Source organism: Protopterus annectens, chromosome 9.part0 (genome assembly GCF_019279795.1).
Source record: "Protopterus annectens isolate FY-2018-M chromosome 9.part0, PAN1.0, whole genome shotgun sequence".
Classification (NCBI taxonomy): domain Eukaryota; kingdom Metazoa; phylum Chordata; order Ceratodontiformes; family Protopteridae; genus Protopterus; species Protopterus annectens.
Window position 1 is genome coordinate 833,745,465 of NC_056743.1, and position 24,583 is coordinate 833,770,047.

General features: G+C 36.7%; 1 protein-coding gene across 3 annotated transcripts in view; it reads right to left on the reverse strand.

The window, feature by feature from the left end:
• LOC122811579 (major histocompatibility complex class I-related gene protein-like) overlaps positions 1 to 24,583 on the reverse strand; it is a 227,994-nt gene that overhangs the window by 92,187 nt on the left and 111,224 nt on the right. For all 3 annotated transcript variants that reach the window (XM_044083509.1, XM_044083510.1, XM_044083508.1), the window contains one exon: positions 15,818 to 15,922. In XM_044083509.1, the coding sequence (XP_043939444.1) occupies positions 15,818 to 15,922 (105 nt within the window). The remainder of the gene's footprint in view (positions 1 to 15,817; positions 15,923 to 24,583) is intronic.

Genomic DNA, 24,583 nt, shown 5'->3' on the forward strand with positions numbered 1-24,583 from the left:
TGGGAAGAAATAGCCAGGGAATTGTTATGGCTAGGCTTGTATAGGCCCTAGGGCTGATAGCCTAGTACCAACCTATGAACCTATGAACCTTTTTAGCTAACATTACAACAATTTCCAATTTTCCAACCTGTACACAGAGAAAAATCACATTGTGTGTCACACAAAACTAGTCTGACAGTAACTTATTTAAGGTTTCCATCTGGAACTAGCTGTCTTATCCATCATCTGTACTTCAGAAATGTCTCTACAAGGTTTTAAGGTTTAATAAATTTGTTTGGGACGTTTGTGCCTTGATACTGTACCTGTATGTAGCACATCAGTTTTCTTTTTCTGGAGCTTATATAATCCAGCAATTATGATATTCAGCTTTATTAAGTATTTTTAGGTGGAGTTTCCTGCCTTTTAAATATGTGTTTTGCTTCAGAACTACTACTGGTACCTTTGCTTCTTCTCTTCAGTGTAGCCCAATTATGTAATTACATAAACTGCCTACATTTCTTGTATTGCCTGTACAAAACTATGTTAGCTGTTTCTCAAACATTGGCAGCATTTCTTTCTATTGTTTTTTTACACCTATTGTAAACTATATAGTTTTTCTCCCTGTGTCTCCACTGAAAATTCATACTGAGTTTTGCCTAGGAAGACATCTTCATCTGCAAAGCACAAATAAATCAATTAAAGTGCATGTTTCAAAAGTAAGTTGAAAAAAGACACAGAGATACCTCATTTGCAATATAGAAATTATCAATTTTATAAATACAATGCAAAATTATTTTGTAAATTGAGTGAGCAGTTGACCTTAAAACATGTTAAATGGCAAAAGGAGAAATCTGTTTCATATTTCTTTATAATTAAAACAGAGAATACCAATAACTTTTCCTGAACTATGGTACTTCTGCATCTGTTGTTTCAGTATACAACGTACTAGAAGCTGGAAGGAAGCAGAGGAGGGGAGAAGAAATGAGGTGAGTGAGATGTATATGTTGCATTGTTAACTTGGTTGAGATATTCTGTATCTAAGTCAGGGTGGAATGTCTTGGAAAATTTAATACCGGCAAAAGCAGACTTGGAAATTAGAGCAAATTATGTCTGCATTCAGTTTAAAGGCCTGACTGAAAAGGTAAAGAAGTAAAGGAAGAATTTTTGTGACACTGGAAAGAGAGAAGGGGTAATAAGGGATCAAAAAGGCAAACAATGTTGATAGGCAAACAAAAAGACATGTAGGTGCAAAACAAAAAAAAGAGAGAGAAGGTGAAAAGGCTACGGAGGTAGAAGAGGATGGGGACAGAAATATAGCTTGTGGAATGAAGGAAAACTAGCTAGAGAAAGAGGAATTGGAATGTAAGCAAGCTGAACAGCAATCAACAATAGGAGATGACATCAAACGAAAGGTATAAATGAGATAGATTCAGATGAGAAAAGTCTAGAGGACATGAACAAGTTGGGAGCAAGGGCAACCATGTAAAGCCAGGTAAGAGGAGGATTTAAACAAGAAATAAAATGACATGGAGGAGTGAACCAAATGGAGCCACTAGAAAAGAAAGAACACAAAGTGAAATGGAAAGGAATATGAGCACAGAGGGTCTGAGAAGTATAGAGGCAAAGGACAATTGGTGCAGTATTAGGACCCAGTTCTACCTACATAGATACTGGTACATTAGAAACCACACAAAAGCACAAGTTTGTTATGATAAAGAGAACATTTTCTCCTCAAACTAGACTGCAAATACAAAAAAGCTAAATATTTTGGCAAAATTTAAGCAGCCTCCTAAAACCAGGCAAAAAATCTACCCAAACATTTTCCCATCTGAACCCAGCAGGAATATTGCAGACAAATTCAACAAACACTTCTCATCCAATATTCTATGTAACTCAAACAGTAGCAATCAACACTCACCCCACCTAACCCCTGGACCATAGCTATACACACCATATTAACCTAACAACCATCCAGACAAGCAGAATAAAAATACTTTTAGAAAAGCTGAAACCCACAACACTAGCTCTTGACAACCTGTCATCTTAGCTACCCTGTATCTATCCTAATTAATAGATCCATTACAGAAAACTACATCCCAGCCCTATGGAAAGCTTCCTTAACAGTCCCATTACACAAAGGTGGCACATCCGCCTAACTGTCAAATTATTCTCCTATAGCAATCCTTCCTCCCCTCTCCAAAGTACTTGAAAAATGTATACACCAGCAACTCCTAACCTGTGTACTAGATAATTAATTACTTTCTCTTACCCAGCATGGCTTTTGACCCCACCACAGCACTGAGATGGCCCTGTTACATTTCCTAGATACAAATGATCAAAGTAAAACCTCAGATGATTTGCCTACACCCTTTACCTGGACTTGTCAAAAGCCTTGAACATGGTCTCACATCAATTTCTCTAAGGTCTTACAGGCCTCACAACTCCCTCAACTGGGTGGTTCACCAGCTACCTAAACAATTGCACCCAGTTTGTACAATGGAATGACTCCCACTCCATATGTCTTCCAATCACTAAAGGAGTCCCCAAGGCTCCATACTTGGACCACTACTTTTCAATATATTCATTAATAACATGCAGAAAGAACCAAAACTCTTCACCGTAATACAATATGTTGATGACTCAACTTTACTTTTCTCAGCCCCAAATCTTCCCACCTTAGAAACCATCACACAGGAAGCTTTAACCTCATAGAAAAGTGGCTAAATAAATCTCAGTTGCTCTTAAACCCAAACAAACCAAACTAATCTATTTATTCCTAAAAACATAAATCAAAACAACACTGATTTTAATATTATCTCCTACAATAACACAAAAATTGAAAACGTCACCATCACGAATTTGCTAAGAATTATCATTCACAAGTTAAAATTTGATCTGCACTTTGACACTGAGTCAAAAAGACACACTGCAAACTAAACTCTCTTTACAGAACAAAGCACCTGCTAAGTAATGATAATTAAAAATGGCTGCCGCCTTCCTTCTCCTTCCTATCCTCCTATATGTCTCAACAATGTTCACAAATCTAAATCCTTCCACCAAACACAAAACAGAAAAGTATCTACAGCAAAATTACTAAATTCACTTGCAGCCTCCTGAACAGGTGCCATCACTGCAGGGGGCAAAATGACCTCAACTAGCTTGAACTTTCTCGACACATCACCCTCTCCCAGCTAGTCACAGCACAGAAAATATTTCACTGTCCACTTAAAACATCCTCGCTGTCAAATCTTATTCAAAGGCATGTATCAAATAGAACCCTAAGATCCTCAGAACTTAAGCTAACTTTTTCTGATAAATCAAATAATTATTGTGGTGACTCAATATTCTCTGTCACCATTTCCAATGCATGGAACAAGGTTCCAGACCACATCAGGCTTTTAAATAACCTGCAACAATTCCAATCAACCCTAAAATATTACCTGGCAACTAATAAACTGTGCAGCTGTACCATATCTATAGTCTGAAGTACGTAATCCTAACTCTGCCAACTATGGTTAATGTAAAAGTGTATTAATATAGCATTTTGATTATACAGTACAGCATTGATTATCCAAACTAATTGGGACCTAGGGTAGTTCGGATAATCAAACATACATTGAACTGGATAAAAAACTTCTAAAATATTGTGTTTTCTGCATGCAGGGAATACACTTTTCAACCATTCAGCAATTCCAGTGGACAATAAAGAATGTTTTTCACACACAAATGGGCTACAAGCTCAAAAAACACACACAAGTGAATACGTATAATGTTTACATATTCAGACTTTATGATTCTTTTCCTACCCGAAAACTTTGGAAGGCAGTGTTTGGATAATTGACGTTTTGGATAATCGACTCTCTACTGTACTCATAATATCTTGAAAACATGTATTTCCTTAATCTGATACAGTTTGTAAATAATATTTGTTGATGGTTTGCTTTGAAATACTTTGTAAATAATGTTTATTGACTGTTTTTATTTTGGATTGTCAAAATGTATTTCTATCCTTGCTTTGGAGCTTTTCTCCTTGGGCCTAGACTGCAAATGGGGAATTTGGTTCCCAGATGGACTTTCCTGGTAAACAAAAGTGAATAAACAAATACAATTGGAAAGGTGAATAACACTGATAAGGGACTAAAATATCAACACCATCAGCTGAACAGGTACATCAGACAGGAAGAGGAGACTTGTGGTCCTAAGGGCAAATTTAGGGCTGACACTAGTGATATGAAACAATGAGGCAGCCATATCCGCTACAAGCAGTGTATGTCACCCTTCTTCTAGGTACAAATACCCATTCAGCTGGAACATTGGAAGAGATAGTAGACAGGGTCACATAAGCAGTTAACATGTATATGGATTGTGTATCTGGACTCTCAAGTTCCAAACATTACACATATCATTCTGTTGCTTAATTTGGGGTCAGGTCTCCCAACAACCATGTTTTCCACATTTATTCTCAAAAGACAGCTTTGTCTATTTAAACTCGCTTCTTCTTCATCCCATTTCACCTTTGAAAACTGTTTAATGTACACCATTGGTAATATTTTCAGTGACTGCTGATATTCTAGACTAAAGAACATACTTTTTAAAGTCTCTGGCAAAAAATTTTGTTTCATACACTATCCCAGTTAATAAAGAAAAAAACACCTTCAGTTGAACAGTGTTGTAGCATAAATATTGATTGGGAAAAGTAAGTTCCAGTCCCCCCTCTCCTACATCTTGTGAAAAAATAAACTTATTCCTTGACACAAAGGCCTTATTCCCCTAAGAAAATAGAACTCTCATCATGTTTTAACACTTAAAAAAATAAGTGGAGCACCTGCCAAAAAGGACTGAAAAAATATAGCAAACAGTAGTAAAAAGCAATACCTATACTGTTTGATGCAACTATAAACCAAGCATGGTCCAATACTTAAATCATTATTTACTCTTTTCTTTAACTCAGCATACGTGTTTATCACTGAGCTCTTAAATGGGCTTACCAACCAGATCTCTAAATATTTTATATAAGGCATTTCCCATAAGAAAGCAAAGCCCTTTATGATTTTGGAGAGAGATAATACATTATGGTGGTAGTTCTCTTGTTAGCATTTTTTTACTCTTATACCGTGGCAATTTCCCCCAAATTCTCCAAGGATTCAAAAAGATAATTCAAATCCACTTTAGATCTAGTCATACAAAGTAGAACATCATGCAAAAATAGTATCTTTACCTCTTCCTTCTCTATTTTAACACCCATTTAAAGCAGATTGTCTCATCTATCTGCACTGCTGAAGGCTTTAAAGAGCAAACAGATTTGCCAGTGGACACCCACATCTAACCTCTCTCAACACAATAAAACCATGATAAACCAGCATGATTTTTTTTCCCTTTCGTAACTAAAAAATCTTTTTGAACTATCACTTAGATCTGTATGTCGTTTTCTGCATTATTTTTTCTGCTTTTACCAACCCAATAATTAATGAATTATAATGTACATTTTTTTATAAAAAGCATATTGTGAAGTTTGTGGGTATTCCATCGTAGCACACCAGAGTGATTAGGCTGCCTAGCTATAAGCACTAGGTCCATGCTGACAGCAGTGCTGGAGGTAAAGTGGTGTACTTTAGAATGTGACAGATGCATGACTATGGTTTGTACTAAAACCGGTAAGTTATCTGCATCTACCTGTAAATATGTCTGTATCTGTGTTATGACTAGACAGTTTCCTTCTTCTTATTGTTGACAACAAATGCAGCCAGTATTAACACACAGAACCACGCGTTTGAAACAGCTGCTAATGCTGCCAATCGTAATGTAGTGGAGTATTCAAACTGTCAGAAAAAAACACATAAAATTATATATTTTTTGTATTTGAAAACTTATTTATGCACTACAGCAGTTAACAATTTTTCACCACCAACACGGAGAATTTTCACATCACTAACACAGTCAAGCTTGCTTTCACCTACAAACTGGGCGCTGTTGTTGTTGATAATGAATCCTGCGTTGATGTATTTTAACTTCAGTTTTTTCGTCATTTATTTTTTTTTTTAGTTTTTTTTTTTCTTTTTTTAGTTTAAGTTTTTAGTTTAGTTACCTAGCAGCAGTTTCATTGCTAGCAGGTTCTGTTGTTCTTCTTATTGTTAATAAAGAACATGGTGCTGTTAGACTTGTCAGTCAAGTAATAATTGAAATAGTCTCGCTAGTGTTATTCACTGGTCTTCCTGGCTTTGTCCAGGAGCCCCAATGCATACACGGAAACACCCTCATTCCTCTTCAGGCTTCCTGATTTTATAGACAGCTTCTGCTGTTGCCCCTTATAGGCACCCTGTCCCTTGTACCTCATGGACTATTGCAAGCAGAGAATAATGCCAGTCATACTTCTTATGTAAAACAACAACAACAATGCTGCACTAACTTATCAGTCAGTGGGTTAAGGCTCCTGCTTAGCAATCTACTTCCTGTGTCAAGGGTGCAGGATTCATACTTTTCACCTCATTTGCATTATTTTTTTTTCCAAAACTTAGGGTTTTAATTTTTTTAATCAGTTAATATTAAATATTTAAGCCATGATATAAAGTTATTCCTAGTGCCCCCACCCCCTATCTTTCATGTTGCAAAACTTGTTTGATTTATGTCTAAGTACTTTTATGACACAATATGAAGAGTTATCCCTGGTGTCTAGTGTTCCTCCTGCCCCATCATTAGTGCTGCAAAACTTTTGTTCTATTTATTTTAAGTGCCTTTAAGGCATCATATAAAACATTTTCCTTTCTATCTAGTGTGTTCCCCTCCCATGTTGTAATATGCTAGGAGACTGTGGAGACATGACACCCTCTACCACATACACACACACACACACACACACACATTAATAAATACATATGTACATGCATACACAATGCCCCCTTCAACCAACCACACTCACCTTTTCACCCATATATGTGCAAACACACACCCAAACACTGTTCCCCTCAACTGATCACACTCACCTTTTCACCCATATGTGCACACATACATACACTTAAACACACACACACACACACACACACACACACACACACACACACACACACACACACACACACACACTATCACACACACTCACCTTACACAACGCATACCTCTATATGCACTCACACTTGCAATCACACACCTACATGCTCGCAGACACACACACATACACACCAATATTACCACTAAACACACTGACACTTACATCTAGCATAATTGGTTGAAAACAAGCTTTTGGCTGCATTCATTGACACAGGTGGTTGATGTAACTGAACCAGCCAAGTGATTCAATGAATTGATCAGCTGTGTAAATGCCTTACTACAGGCATTCCAGGTGAGAGCCCATGAATAATTAGCATAGGCCACTTACCCAGAACCTCATTAGCATTTTCAGTAGGCTGTAGAAACAGACCACCATGGTACTCTACCTTTTCATGATGCAGCACTGTGGTAGGGTTGTTTATGAATCAAACATGGTTATTGTGAGGTGTACACCAGGTATGCACCTCATGGTAACCTTTCTGAATCTGGCCCAACATGTTAACTTGTTTAATTATCTTTTTCATGGATTGTGACTATTTTGTTTCTATATTCTGCACCATGAAGTCTTAAGGTATAAATTATCAATAGAAGAATATGCTTGAAGAAAGACAGACCTCACTAGCTTCAAGCAATGCAGTGGCTGTAAGGAGATCTTTGTTAATGCTATCATAAACCAGCTTTTTTTTATATTATTCTGTTTGTCCACCAACCCCTTGTAATGACCATAAAGCCACACCTCTACTGTCCCATTCACTCCCCCTTGCTCCTGTCATCAAAAGATGTCAGGACTGAGAGATGAGAGGAGGTAACAGAAGCAGTCATCCCATTGAAGGTTAGCAGTTTTTTGATGCCTTGATGGCCTTTTCCCATCAGCCAACAGCTATAGAGCAGTGAGTGCTTGGCTAAACAGAAATAAAGTGAGTATACACCTCTGCACATGCTTGCTACTCAGTTGGGGTGCATGGCTTCTTTGGCCAGATTTGTACTCCTGGCTTACAGTGCATTGTTGGCCCTTCCCCCCCATGCTCCTCATGTTATACTCTCCCTCCTTCTGAGATAGGTAGGCCTCCTACCCTTTCTTCTCCTGCTACATCCTCCACTGCATGGATTGCTGACTGAACTCAGGGTATCTGTATTACAGCCATGGTTTCATCCCTTTATGTCACAAAGCTAACAGCATACAGAAGCTTCACAGCTTTGTTTACTACAGTTTCTTGTTGTTTGTATGCTCACATTTAGAGCAATGTTTAACCTTAAACATTTAAAATGCAATCTTTACACTGTAGGGGTTGTTGAATTAACAATGCCAGGCCACTTTAGTTGGAAGGGCTAAAACCTTCACTGCCCTGAATACTAACTCAAACCAAACAAACAAACACAGAACATATATTAAAATGAATCAAATGACAAATATAGGTTCACAGGTAAATACTAGGTTATCAGTCTACAGACAATAACAGTGGTCATAATCAAACTTTATATCTTGTATGTGTAAGATTAAGACCTTAACTATTATGCCAACCCTCCCCACTATTTTAGTTTCTAAATCTCCTTCTTGTCCCCTACCTCTCCATCTTTTTCTTTCTACTTATCTTAAAATGTTCTTTTTTTACCCTTAATACTAATTTCATTTTCACCTTTTCTCTCCTTCTGTCAAGTTCATTTCCAAATATAGGATCACAGGAAGTTACTAGGCTATTGGCCCTGAAACACTTACAAGCCTAGCCAAGAATTTAGCCCATGTTCAACAAGTCAGCACCCTATGCCACTGTCCGGCAGAACATAGGTGGAATCCCAGGGGTGTATTTTCTGTTCCCAATTCAGTTATCCAGGTTGCGCTTAAAAAGGTTTAATGAGATACTCTGCTTTATGTGGAGAGGGAGTCTATTCCACAACAGGGGGAGTGTCTGGGACACAAATCTGTCCCACCAACAAGTCCTATTGTTGTCACAGACAAGTTTGAGGTCTTGCGTTTGGGTTACTCGAGTGGAGCTTGACTTGCGGATATGCAGCATTCTCATCAGGACGGGGTATGAGATCACTTTGTATGCCAGACAGAAGTCACCTCTGAGGAGTCTGTAGGAGACTGAGTAGAGGGATATGGCTTTTAGCCTATCTGTGTAGGGTAGATGTTCGAGGCCCTGGATTCTCTGGGTGAGGAATCTCTGTGGTCTCCCCAGTTGCTGCATGTGCTTTGTGTGGTACATGCCGAAAGGGGCCTTGTATTCAATAATCGGTCTTATAAGGGAAGAATACAGGGATGTTATGACCACCTTGTCCCTGGATGGATGTCCCCACAAATTATCACACTGATAATAAGGCACTAAGCATGCAATCAGTCATGAGGGACTTGGGAACCCAGGTTGATAGCAAACTGACTTCTGACCACCATATTGCCTCCGTTGTATGGAAAGCTTTCTACATGGCCCACCTCATATTTCATGATCTTTATATGCTGTTACCATTAAGGTGTGGCTTGGTATAATGGCTAAGGTTTTTACCTCACAGTCACTAGGTAGATGGTTTGATTCTTACTTTTAGAAAGGAAATTGACTATACTTAAAATGGCCCACAAGAGCAGTTAGCCTAGTACTTACCTATTAATGATACGAGGTTTAAATTTTGTATATTTGTTGATTATATGTATACCTCTGTTTACTATGTTCTTTATGTACTTTTTTTATGGAGTTTTCCTCCCTAGAAAAAGTTTCATAGTTCATTGCATAATGCTACTGTTCATTAATGATACTCTGTTTAAAACATGTATGTTTGGGGATTCCTTGCAAACCTCTGTTTACTATGTTCTTTATATAATGTTGGAATTTTTCTAGAGCTTTTCTCCGTAGGCCTCCACTGAAAAGGTTGAGCTTGCTGCCTGGTCTGACTATCCCAGTAAATAATTACAATGGATAAATTAATAACACTGCACAATCTCCCTGTCCATGCCATGGACCTTGCAATTCCCACAAGTGAAGATTCTTCAGATCTTGTCTATTGTCATAGGTTCATAGGTAAACACTAGGCTATCTGCCGAGAGACTCTCACAAGGTGAGCCAATAAACAGTCAGTCAGAATGAGGTACAGACTTTACCCATTTTGGCAACTCGTCTCAATTCTCTGGGCCATGAAACAAATTGGCATCAATAACAGGAGCATATTTTAAAGTCAGAATTTCCCTGGACAAGTAAAAATAGTTTCCCATAAGTCTACACATGGTTCAGCCCCCCCCCCCTCAAATCTTATGACATCTCAGCAATTTCATTCAGTGTTTTCAGGAAAGACGTCACTTCAGAACTGATAAAGGGACAATAGAAAACAGAAAAGGAAGGGGGACAAACAGGTCATTATAACTACAGAACAATGACAGAGTATAATCTTCTGTGAGAATTTCCCCACCATTGAATACGCTGTCAGGAAATTCAGTCCTAAATGTGCTGTCTTGGTACAGTTATCGGAGTAACTGCTTACTCTGAAAATAACTAAATGGGCATTAGTGTATGACCAATATGTTTGCCTATTTCACCCTTTGTTGACTAAGACAGTAAACTACTGGCAGTATTTCCCCGAGAAGAAGACTGTAAAAGTAAATATTTTTATCCTAGAATTCCACTTCACATTGATAAGTAATAACATTTTTTGCTTTCACTGTGATCAGATGAACTCGAAGAGCATACATAATTTTGGTCCTTTAAGGACAAAACCTGAACAATTATGAAATCTGTCCATCCAATGCTGTGCTTGCATTATTATTTGAATGAATGGCAAATTGAAGTTAAGTTCCTGATTTGATGAACTCTTCCACCACGGTCTTTAACTCTAACAGTCTGGGGAGCTACAGGACTTGTACTGATACAAGAAATGCATCTAATCTCACCAACAATAGAGCATCAAACCAAAAGGACATTAAACAAGCCATGCGTTGAATTTCACAGGTTCAAGGCTTTTACATGATGGTAAAGAAGTGTTTCTCTTACATTAAATCCTCATAGAAATTAGGACTTATACAAATCTTTCAAATAAGTAAACAAATACATATTATAGCTGTGTAATAATACAGCTACAGTTTAGATGCAGTCATCTATTCACCCTTCAGATCACATTGCAATAGGTCCTGTATCACCTGACTGATTTGTGTGCTTCCCCTACCCAAACTAAATGTACAAAGATAACATTTTGAACAGTTAGGAGTTAACGTGACACCAATGAGTGAGGAGTGAATATGGTGTTATAACATCAGTTATAAGTGGGTTCAAAATTAGAAGACTGTTAGAAGGCTGTAGCCTCTTACATACCTCATAGCTTTCATGTATGCAATGCCTCATGTATCCAACAAAGAGAAGCACATCTATCAATGTGTACAGCTGTAATTTAATGCACATTGAAAGTTGAGGCCTTGTTTTTAACTTGTATTGAATGTCATTGTTACCAAATAGTTGTTATTAAATCATCATGGATGAGTTGCAGTTTTCTCTATCCTTACCATCTAGTTTTGCTTGTCAATTTATAGATACAAGCTAGAAAAAATTGGAGCAAGCTAAAATGTTAGGCTTTGAGTTATATGTTGCTAATCCATCTCTGTTATGACCAGTATGTATAATGTACATGCAGACTTCCTAGCAGCTTGCAGTGCATTTTTGGCTATAAATGTGACTAATTAATTGGTAACCTGCTTCTAAATAAAATGCATGCAATATACTAAGCTAGTCAACTCAGTATTCTAGACAGCCTTTGATGTATATTTGACTTCTGGACTGACTGTACTTTCTGAGCTCACTTTAATTTGTAAATACATACACGCACTGTCTTTCCATTTTTAGAATTTATTTAACAAACTGTTAAATCTGAATACTCCTTAAGATTCTAGTCGATAAGTGGAATTTAATTTACAGATATTTGTTTGTTTGTTCCTTTCTTTCTTTTTACCATTTTAACACATTTTTTGAGTTGTCACTTAAGACATATGCATGCATACATTCATATAAAAGAAAACAAGCTTTGTTAACATATTCACAGTTACAAACATTATACCTTGCAAATATTATTTTATATAATTATCATCAGTACATTACAAATTGATCAAGTCCTGTCTTCCCTTAAAGCTCACTCCTCCTCTAAAACATCATTATGAGTTTATTCATCCTACATTTTCCACTTTTTTCTATGTAATTTGCTCCTACCCTTTTCTAAAGATCCCATTTCCAGTTCTTTGCATCTCTGTTACAATATTCATTACTTCAACTACAGCTGATTTAGATTTCCATTTTCTAGTAATTGTTTTTTTGGTAGCTACCAGAATTAAACTTAACAAGGCCTTACAATGTCTAGGAAATTCAAATCCTGTATCCCAGCTCAAAAAAAATCATTGCCTTAGTTATACTGATTTACTCACCAAATATTTATGACTGAGTATTCTGCAGGCAATTTTTAAAATCTGCCAACTCATTACACTGCCAAAACATATCTTCCTAGGTACCACTTTCTTCCCCATCACTCCTCCAATAATTGCCATCTACCTGAGAAAAATATCTTTGGAGTCTGTGTGGCAATATAAATATACCTATGCAAAAATTGTAAATCTTCTAGACACTGTTGCATATGTATGTCCTCCCATTGTTTCCTTGTGAATTCTTTATCCAACTTGTCTTCCCAATCTTTTCTAACCTCCTTTGGTTTTTAAGGGCAGCTTCTATTCTAGAGTCAACTGAAAAGTCTACCAGAGCAGGTCTTTCACTTACGATTCCTCTATCCCTTTCTGTTTGCCTATATCCTGATAACAATCCCTGATAGGGAAGGCAGTCTCTAGCCTGCAGTCCAAATGTCTTCTTAGCCTCTTGTCATTCTATTACATTTCCCTGTCTAGTTATTTGCTCCTAATACCTATGTTCCTTTGGCAGTCTTCTCCAGTAAATTCCAACCCCCTCTTCTCAATTCTCTGTACCCCTAATTGCATTCATCCCTATTGGCAGAATCTCCTTTCTCCATTCCCGTGTTGGCTTAGTTCTTAGAATATTTTCTGCTACTTTATGAATATAATATTCTGTATGATTATTGTTATTATCATTAAGTATCTAAATTCAAAATCCCCATTTCTTGAATTTCACCCCACTTCATTATCATCCCTTTCCACTTGAAATTATAGCTTTCTGCTTGTGTTATGTATATGTGTCTTAATTGTGTTGCTCTAAAATATCCATTCAAATCAGCTAATCTTAAACCACTTTGTTCTATTGGAAGGATCAACTTTTCCCACTTGACTCTTGCCCTCTTCCCCTCATAGAGAGAATCCTTCAGCTCTTTATTAATTACTGTCCACAGCTTCTCATCTGGTTAATAAAAATATGTCTGACCTATTTATAAAACTAAAGGGACTAAAACATTTTCACTACTTGTATCTTGCTATCCATATCTTTAAACAAGAGCTTCCAGTTTCTCGTTTTTTCTGTTATCTTTTGTTAAGTCTGTTCCTACATATCATTTGCTGGGATCCCTATCATATGATAGAAACCTCATTTGACTGAAACTCATTTGACTGAGACCATAAGACTGAAATTTCAAAAAAATTCAAAAGACTGAAAAGTCACTTGACTAAAACTCATAAGACTGAAACCCATAATACTTAATTTCAACATACTAAATTTTAAACTGGACCATATAAAACCAGATTAGTGGGGGCTATGCCCCCCACCCCCACCCCCAAAGTGGGGGGGGGGCTGTGCTCTCACACACCCTTAACTATATATATTAACTCCAGGATTGCACTACAGTGGGGAAAAGGGCATAGTAGTGGTGGCATGTAGACTACTGTAAGGTATGTGAAAGGTATATGCCCTTTTCCCCATTGTAGTGCAATCCTGGAGTTAGTATATATAGTTAGAGGGGGGGGTACAGCCCCCCACATTAGGGGTGTGGGGGCATAACCCCCCACCTAGTCTGGTTTTATATGGTCCAGTTTACAATTTAGTATGTTGAAATTCAGTATTATGGGTTTTTAGTCTTATGGGTTTCAGTCAAGTGACTTTTCAGTCTTTTGAAATTTCACTCTTATGGTTTCAGTCAAATGCGTTTCAGTCAAATGAGGTTTCTATCATATGATAGGGATCCCCTTTGCTGCTATAACATAACCTTTTATAACCCATACTCCTAAATACTTCATTTTCCATGTCCCCATAAATATGGGTATTGCTTAACCAATTCATATGTGGGTACATAATTTGCAGATATAGCCTTTATTCTGTTTTCATTAATTTTATAACCCAAAAATACTTGAAACTGTCTCAGAATGTTTCACAACACTGAGATGTCCTTTTCTGGTTTTATCAGGTATAGAATAATATTGTCTGCAAATAAAGCCAACTTTTCTTGATTACCATATCAGTTATATCCTTGAATTTCTGAATCTCTTATTTTATATGACAATGGCTCTAAACATAATGCAAATAACAAAGAGAAAAGAGGACATCCCTGCCTGGTTCTTCTGCTCAGACACAACTAATCAGAGAGGAACCCTCCAACTTCAGTTTTTGCCTCCAATCCTTCATATATTCTAATTAACTACTGCTACTTCACTTAGCAGTATCTGTTACTGCTACTTCCCTTAGCAGTACGCTGTTACTGCTGCTTCCCTTAGCAGTATGCTGCTACTGCTACTTCCCTTAGCAGTATGCTGTTACTACTATTACCCTTAGCAGTATGCTGTTACTGCTACTTCCCTTAGTAGTATGCTGTTACTGCTACTTCCCTTAGTTGTATGCTGTTACTGCTACTTCCCTTAGCAGTATGTTGTTGCTACTATTTCCCTTAGCAGCATGTTGTTACTACTATTTCCCTTAGCAGTATGCTGTTACTGCTACTTCCCTTAGTAGTATGCTGTTACTACTATTTCCCTTAGCAGTATGATGTTACTGATACTTCCCTTAGCAGTATGCTGCTACTGCTACTTCCCCTTAGCAGTATGCTGTTACTGCTACTTCCCTTAGTAGTATGCTGTAACTGCTACTTCCCTTAGCAGTATGCTGCTACTGCTACTTCCCTTAGCAGTATGCTGTAACTGCTACTTCCCTTAGCAGTATGCTACTACTGCTACTTCCCTTAGCAGTATGCTTCTTTTCACCGTGCAGTCTTTTGCTCAGCCTGCTTGCATTATTCAGTACTTAATGCATATCAGATTAGTTATGTGGCTCTTTACAAAGTGACCCCTTCAACAAATTTTCTCTGCGCAGGTATAAAGTGCTTGTCTATGAATCCCAAACAATGAGCACAAAACACTAACTGATACAGAAGTACAACATAATTATAAATATGGTACAGTGGGATAAGACTAAAATGATTTAACAGAATCCAGAAATTAACGATAATCATAAAAAATGAACATACAGATTCTATGATCACGAATTAACAATGTAGTAACTGTATTCATATATTTGTTTGGAGCATCGTCTCTATAAACTAGCAATATCTATTTTCAAAATGTGGTCGTTTTTTTGCATAGTAATGTAGAAGAAACCTTCCTTTATGTCTCATTGTGTGTGTGTGTGTGTGTGTGTGTGTGTGTGTGTGTGTGTGTGTGTGTGTGTGTGTGTGTGTGTGTGCTTGTTTCTATGAATACCTGTATATACAGAGATACATACACACACACACACACACACACACACACACACACTCACACGCATGTGCTTATTTTCACATAATGAATGCATGCTGCAGGTAATAATAATACTACCAGTTATCAAGCAGTATGCTTCCTGTTTAACATACCTACTTTTAATTTCAACTATTTTACATGGAAGAATGTTACCTTTTGGTTTGCATCTTAAAATGATGCCGGTAATCCCAGTAATAATTCCAACAAATGCCAGAACTCCACCAACATAGTATCCAGTCTTAAATCCTTGGTTAAAATCTGGAAAGAAATTTTTAGTTTTAAAGTATTATAATAATCTGAAAAATATAACACTGTAGTATTCTTATCCTCAGATCAATGGTCTTCTGGAAGAATAAATATAAGCATCTTTTAGCTTTCTTCTATCACAGTTATGCACTCGTCATCCTTAATGCTGGAAAGGCAAACTATTATAACTTACCATTTAATGAAGTGTTCGGCCAGGTATGACAATCATGATATATGAAAAAGGATTAAGCATAAGCAAACAACAAGACTAAATAAAATAGTACATTCATTAAGGATAAAAGTGTTTTATGGGCACAGTCTAGTAAGAGCTGGTGGAAGAAAAGGCCCAGAAGGATCTGTAGTCAGGTTTATTTACAACAAAAGGAGGAGAGTGAAAGACTAATTGACAATACATCTGGGCAAAGAGCATATTACGGCACACTGTGGGAGCATTTTAAAAATGATGATAAGCTACAGACAAGTTTTGTTTCCCTGTTGGCAGAGTAAGTGTTCTCTTCCTGCAGCAGGTTGGTACTTAGCAGGCCAGCAGTTATGTATTCTGATTTCAAACACTCAGGACATGTTGTGCAAACATTTAAAGCAGATGCTGGCAAATGTCTGGTCATTATGGTTTGCTGGAGCCTTTATCTTAAATATCTCAACTTGAACTCTCACAAATGAGTTTAAATAAATGCTAGCAGTATAGTCATGTTATGTTTACAATGATGTACAACAGGTACCAGGTGTTTGCACTGCAAAGGTTGTAGGAGAAACCAGCATGTAGTGCAGACATCTTGCATGTACTGGCACAGATTTTTGATACGTGAGATTGTCAGATATTGCATCTCTTTGATAAAAGAAGGAAGTTTCTGTACTCAGAGTAGCAGTGATGGCTGTGCTTCATGGAAATTGTTAGAATACAAACTTGCTCAGGGGAGGAGTTTATCAGTAAAAGATGAATAAGGTAGTTAGTTGATTGACTTTTTACATGATGTGTGACGCTGTCATGTTTCCCATGAACACGTTTTATAATATATGCATGAGCTGCTATGGAATACTGGCATGTCGGTGGACATCTTGTCTCATGATGAGAGAAAATGGACTTGTTTAAGTGGTTTATGGATCTTCACATCCAGGCCTTAACTTGGCGTTGGATCGATGCTGATAATGCATTGCTTGGTGTTTTCAGAGTAAGATATGACATCATCTAATGATACTGTGGGATTTATTGGTGTCTTCAGAAGAGATTATTGAGCATTTGTTTTTCTTATTTGTTTACAAATGCATGAAACCTTCCATACAATGTAGTGCCTTGCTCGTCTGAGAAATGGGTATGGAGAGGTCATGGACTTGAACCTTGACAGACAGCAAGTGCATGGGGATTGCACAGCTGCCCTGAAAGTACAGACTGGTATTCTTTATTTAGATAATGAAAAAAATGCAAGAGATTAGTTACCATTTGTGGCTTTTGGCTGCTTGTTATTCAGACCACAGTTTGGATTTTTTCCCATGTGCAGAAGAGTGATGAGGTGTTGGGCAGTGATGCATTGCAGTCGTGAGTTAGCCCCTGGGGAACCATTGTGATGGTTTTATGTCTGATGTGAGATGCTGCTTTTGTTCTACAAATACTCAGGAGACTCTCCACAGATACATATGATAGCAGTGGAATACAAAACATGCAAAGGTACTGACAGGTGAACAAGTGCAGTTTATCAACATTGCAGAAGACGTGTAACCAGTCAGGTTTTAACTGCTGAGTATTGCACTGACTGCAGTGACACTGACAGCAAAAGTAGGATACAGAAATGGTTATTCTTTAAATCATATTACTTATCTCATCATTAGTTTCAAGGGTCTGTAACTAAGGTGGGCAACACATTTGTCATAGCTGCACTGTAGCCTCTGTTTGCTCTTCAGACTAAGAAAAATGGCTATGCTTGTATTGGTCTAAAAATTATATTTTTCACAATATTTTCACAGCATGGTCATGACATTTGCATCTTGCATACTTTAGGTTGGCTGTTAGTGTGCAGCTTGGTGAGGCTGCCTTGTTTGATGGTAGTGTTGTATGTCAGACTAAAGGATTATGTATGATGCCATCTCTCACACATGGTAGTGTAGGCTGGGGTGCAGTGTAGATGTAATGGATGGCATCATGGGAAAGCTGATGAAAGGGACATCAGAGGTGGAAGATTCCATCTATGACTGGCCAGATGGGAGTGCTTGTGAATGAGTTAGTGGTGGAGATTTATTATTATTATTATTATTATTATTATTATTATTATTATTATTATTATTATTATTATTATTATTATTATTATTATTATTATTATTGTCATTATTATTATTACTATTACTATTATTATTATTATTATTACTATTATTATTATTATTATTATTATTATTATTACTATTACTATTATTACTTTTTCTTTGTGGATGTAGAAATTCTTGCTTTCCACAAGAGGAGGTGATGCATTCGTAACATGAGCTTTACAGAAATTGATTTAGACAGATGATGACACACGGTTAAAAAGGGGTATGTTAGGGTGAGAGTTGCTGTTGCTTTGCAATTTGCCTCTTTGAAGGCAATGGCCAGAAACCTCATTTTCTGATTTCTGTGTGTTAAAACTAAGGACAGCTTTGGCTGATGCCTCAGATGGCTAAATATTTTAGCTACACCTGTTAGCTGTTATCTGGTGTTATGCATCATAAAAGTTGCACTTTCTTGATAATACATCCTATGGAGAATGTAAGTAGTGTCCTACAGAATAATATGAACATATGTCCAGCTCACAATAGATCAGGTAAAATGCAATGCTCAACAAAAAGTTTCAATTCACTAATGTGGTGAGACATTTTAATTGTATCCAAACAGTATTTCTAAAATGTATGTATACTGCTCTCATTTGTTAATAGTGAGGTAGGGTATGCTGCAGTGTGTTTATACTAGCAGGTCAGACAATGAAGAGGAGAAACAACACAAGAAATCAGAAAACAATGAAAGAAATCTTTGTTTAGCAAAATAATGTTTTAACAGATGTAGATGCTGGATCTGTAACACAGATTGTTAATAGCTGCAAAAATTCTGTGAGTGATTCAAGAGTGAATATTTTAATATAAGCAGTCACTAATAAGGCAACATTAAAGTAACGTGATGTAGGGAATACTCATGATAAAACTGATGGTACGAACAGTTTAGGTCTCATGTCCAGTACTAAAAGTTTGGTGAAATAAAAATTAGTTCTAGGAATTTCAAAATCTGCTTAAACTAATTCATCTAAACTCTAAGATCCTAGAAATAAAAGTTGTCCAGACATAATAAACAAATAAGGAATAAGTCAAAGCAACAGGACGCTCAGAGGAATGAGGAAGGATGACAACAAACAGCGAGTTGACAGGTATTCTCACACTGCACACAAAGGAATATAGTTAACATATAAGACATAGCTCACACATCTGCAAAACCACAATTGTAATAATATGGTTTCAGTTGTGTACCAACAAGGAAAGCTGATATTTTCATCTATATGAATGAGTTGGAAGTTTAAACTTGTAAAAAAAAGATTTGCAAATATCATTGATACCTACAATTGAACTAGGAGCACTTATTAGGTTTGATTTTAACCCACCACTCTGTCTGTGGGTCTGTCTCTGTTGGAAAAAGTATGAAGTAGAGATCTGCAGGTTAAATTCCAAGGAAATTATTCACTTTGTCAATCTAATAGATATGGAAGGGAAAGCCCTTAAAATATGGCAGAGATAACATTATCAATATTAAGAAAGCTGATAAATATGGTACTGTACTGGCATTGGAAAGCGGTTAGTATAGTTCAATAGTTAATGGTTTATTAGATGATTTCATCACCTATGTGAAAACTGATAGGAACACCTGCAGTAAATTTTTAGCAATTATGTCATTTTTGGATGATTTTATGTTTAATACAAGAATATCAGAAGATATGGGTAGATAGCTGGATTTCAAGTTTTATATAGTCTCAGTAGCTCAAAAGGCAGAGTTCTGGCCTCTGATGCTGTAAGATTTGATGGCAGTGAGTTTAAGTCCCATACCAGGTAGCAGGACTAATTTTTCAGTACTGTCACTGCAGTCTAGCATAAGGAGGTGGTATGGTCCTGAGTGTACCTTCCTTCGGATGAGATGTTAAACTGAGGCCCCATCTGCCTGAGCTAGTGGTGCTCAGGTGAGTGCAAAAGAGTAGTGGAAGTTCCCTGATGTTCTGGCCAGATTTTCAGTGCCCACTAAGAATAACACCATCGGTATACACTGAAAGGAGGGGACTAACCTGGTCAACAAAGCATAAATAAAAAAAAAGTTTTTCCTTTTTTTGACATGCTAAACTTGCACAAGGACATAAAACACCATGATGTGCTTAATAGTTTCTGGTATCGGTTTATTATACTGCCAGCATCCAAGTTCATGGGCTACATCTTGAAGCTTTTGATAAAGAAAATGGAAGGCTATATTCAAAATACTGCAGATGGGTAAACTCAGTTTAATGATATCAGTTTTGATTTTACTGACTTTTAAGTTAATATTGATACACTTTACAGCAGTATTAGCAAAATGAAGTCCCAAGGGCTGGACATGCTGCAGCATTCCTCAGATATGCTAGATTAATTAAAGTGACTTGTCTCTAGCACAGATTATTTGGAATTACAATATGGTCATACCTGAAGAATAGTATTACTTCTAGGTAAAAGGTATGACCATGGGTACCCCCATAGCCTCTACCTATTCTGTGCATACTTGGCATATAAAGATTATGCAATGCTATTAAGCTTTGAGAAGTTCCATTTAGTAAAGTATTGCAGGCACAACAATGAGAATAAGTGTTTGCAACATGATTATCCTGCACAGCTGGTCAGTAATGTAATACATTTTGTGAATGGCAGGATATGTCATGACACTCTGTTTCCCTTGTTGCTTATTACAAACAGCAATGCTTATGACTTATCAGAATTTAGCTCTAAATATTTTTAAAGTGTAATCCTGTCCCTGGAAATTTGTGGAAAATTTCTGCTTAGAACTGAGATATTTAACATTCAAATCAAAAAGTAAGGTCAAAGGTGGATGAGCCCCCTGAAATTTGCATACACATGTTCCAAGAAGATTAAGAAATTCCTGGATATTAAGACATAATAGCACAGATGAAATGTCAGGTATATATTCCCATCCCATTATATTTTTTGTGAATTTGTGCAGTGTGAAAATGCCTGTCAACTCGCTGTTTGTTGTCATCCTTCCTCATTCCTCTGAGTGTCCTGTTGCTTTGACCCATTCCTTATTCGTTTATTATGTCTGGACAACTTTTATTTCTGGGATCTTAGAGTTTAGATGAATTAGTTTAAGCAGATTTTGAAATTCCTAGAACTAATTTTTATTTCAGCAAACCTTTAGTACTGGACCTGAGTTCTTCATTTTAGCAGTCAGCTAAGTAAGCCCTAAACTGTTCGTACCATCAAGTTTTATCATTATTCCTGAACATTGCAGAAATATTTTTAGTATGATAAGGTGAATTGTGATATGATTGGGGTGTCCTATGTGGCATCCCATCACTGTTTACAGTTCTATGTATGCAAAACAAAATAGTCCAATGTAATAATATTAGAGAGCTTCTTTATGAGATGAATACAATTGTTGTTCCAAATGCCATGTAAGCATATGAGGGATACTGTCCAGCAGCGTGAATTAAAACTTTTTGTGCTGCAAATATTTAGACAAATGAGCAGGGTGAAAAAAATTACAAATATTCTTTCATTGTGTGAATCAAAATGGCTAATTAGACTAAGCTGTACTAATGGCTATGGCTTAAAAGTCATAAGAATAATCTCTGCCAAGGAAAATACACTTACAATGTTTATTTAAATCTGTATTTTCATGTGACTGCTTTTCAGGCTTAATAACACTGAAAAGATAGTTATTCTTGTCCAACTAGGATATGAAAGTGCTTAATATATTAATAAAGTAGTCTGTGTGCCTTAAAGGGTATTCAGGTTTTACTGATTAGTGTTTTAGAATTCAGTGAAACTTAAGATAAGGGTTGTTAGGGCTCTAATTCATTTTTCGGCTGACACTTCTTCTGATTTCAGCTTTAAGAAGAAAAATGCTCTAGTCCTTGAAATGAGATTTTGATTACTAACTTCTCATTAAACGGTAGAGGAAAATTGACTATTTCTTTCAAAAGTGGCTTTCATGGATCTGACCACTGGACCTTCGTGTGTGGTAGGGTTTTTCACAAAGTATATGATAAACTGGGACTGTGGCGTAGGAGGTAGGAGTTTATCTGTCACTACAAAATAGTATAGTGTCATGTTTACAAAATCATTGTTGTGAGAGTGACATGGGGCATTATTCAATATGTAAGACAACATAAAACATGTTTTATATGCTACTTCTGATATGTAAGACAACATAAAACATGTTTTCCATGCCACATGTCTATCTTAGTGTCTACTGTCTGAAGTACATTTGAAGGGCATGGGGAGAATTTGGACAATACTGGTCAAAATGTACCACATTTAGAGAGATGAGTCACTATTGGCCCTGCTGTTTCTCGGCTCAGGAAATGGAGGTAGAGGTTAGAGAAGAGAGATAGGCAAGAGAAAGGATAAGAAAGGCAATCTGGCTGAGCAGTCTGTATAAATACATCATAGTTAATCAAAAAGATTTTACAGCAGGCAGAAACATAAAAATCAGGTATAGTGGTTTCAGAGTAAAAAGATGTTGTTACAGTTGGAAAAGTGGTCTGCAAGACAATGATTGTCTGAGAGAGAAGGAAAATGGTAACTGTCCAGTTACAGTGACCCCACAGACTGACACAAAACATAAAATATTATGTATTAGGAAAAGTGCATGAGGACAAAAGAAACACATTCCAGATCCTAATTAAAGATTTAATTAAAAAATGACAGGTGGGCTTTGCTTATCCTAAATGTTAACAGCATGACAGATTGGAAACATAAGATGGCTGTTGTAGTGTGCATGAAGACAAAGCTGGTGGGGGACAGAGTTTTTCTACAGGATATGTCTTTACTAGATCAATTTCCAGAACAGAAGTGGAATGTCATTAGGGGTGGTTTTATGGATGGTCTTTTGTTAACAAAACATATTCAAAACAGTACTATTAGTAATGGAAGTTTTATTTCATTTAACTAACTGAACAGCTGAGGTTCCAGGCATGGAAATATTTCTGATTTGGAGGAGCATTATTTTTATGTGAGATTTTTGGTCTGATACATGAAAATATAAAAAATATGTTTTGAAGTGCTCTCCATATTTGCCAATAACAGGTCAGGTCATTTAGGGGAGATACAATAAGTGTCCAGTGAGAGAAATACATAAAAGAGTGGAAACATGAGATGAGATTCAGAAGCTGTTAGAGGCATTTTGGTTGACAAGAAGAAAGACTTTTAGGTGTAATAAATTACTTATAGGGCTAGAATATTGACTAGAATAAACTTTATCTTTGCAATTTTTACTTTTTCTGCTGCTGACAGAAATTATGGGTTAATAGTTTTTCAGATCATAAGTTGCTATGGCTTAAATTGAAAGGCTTGAACATCATGATATAGGAAAATGAATGTCTAAAATTTATATTGACATGTTTAAGGATAATTTGGGGCAAGTCCTTTCAACAGCTGTTAGAGACTATATGGATATGCATCCATTTATTGCTTCCATCATAGTCTCATGAGTGTTTTAAAACAAAAAGTACAGATGACATATAGGCCTGGGTGCAGAATAAAACATGTGAATAGCTGAAGTGGGCATGATACATCGCTGAGGGTATACCATTCTTATCTAATGAAGAATAGAGAAGTGCAGGTCTTTAAATCTCAGTGGTCACTTTTAGACAATAGAATGTGTTGTGGCTAGTAACAAAGCAGTGGTTTTCCTCTTCTGTCTAAGAAATTAACTATAAAGACCATTTTTATGTAATGTTTGAGGGATGTGGAGAGGACTGATTCAACAGGAAAGTACACTGCATGCAGCTGGTATTTTTAGAAGATATATGTGTCTGGGTTAAGAAAGGTATACGGAATGAGAGAGTAGATGCTTTGAGTTGTAAACAGGACATGCTTGGGGCAGGGCAGCTGTTGAGAAACAATGATTGTATAGGGGTATGTGTTACCACACAGTAAGTGTCAGGTGATTTTACAGCCATCCTGAATGAATGACACTAGAAAAAGAGGGGTTATGAAATGTATACGGAAAATAGGGATGCAGACAGGTTAGACAAATGGGGACCTTCTATTGTTCTGAATACAGATTATAATACTTTGGTGACATCTTTACCAAATGATTTGATTAATGGTATGGAGATTACAGGATAAAAAGTTGATAGAGATGGAGTAGTGCAAGATGTGAGGTTGAATCTGCAGTTTATGAAAGAAGGGGTTCACAGAATTAGACACTCTGGGCAGGTTTATGTTGTAGCCATAAATACTAGAAAGTATTCAGTAAGTTAGGATATGTGGGAATAGACAAAATGGTGCAGAGACTGCAGAAAGGAGATATTTTTGTTTTCCTGGTACAGAAACGTACATGAAATTTCAGATATTTATACCAAGATGAATGGCTTGCAAAAGAACAAAGTGAGAAACATATTAAAAAAAAAACAACTGCGAAGCCAAATAAAAAAAATGCTAAAA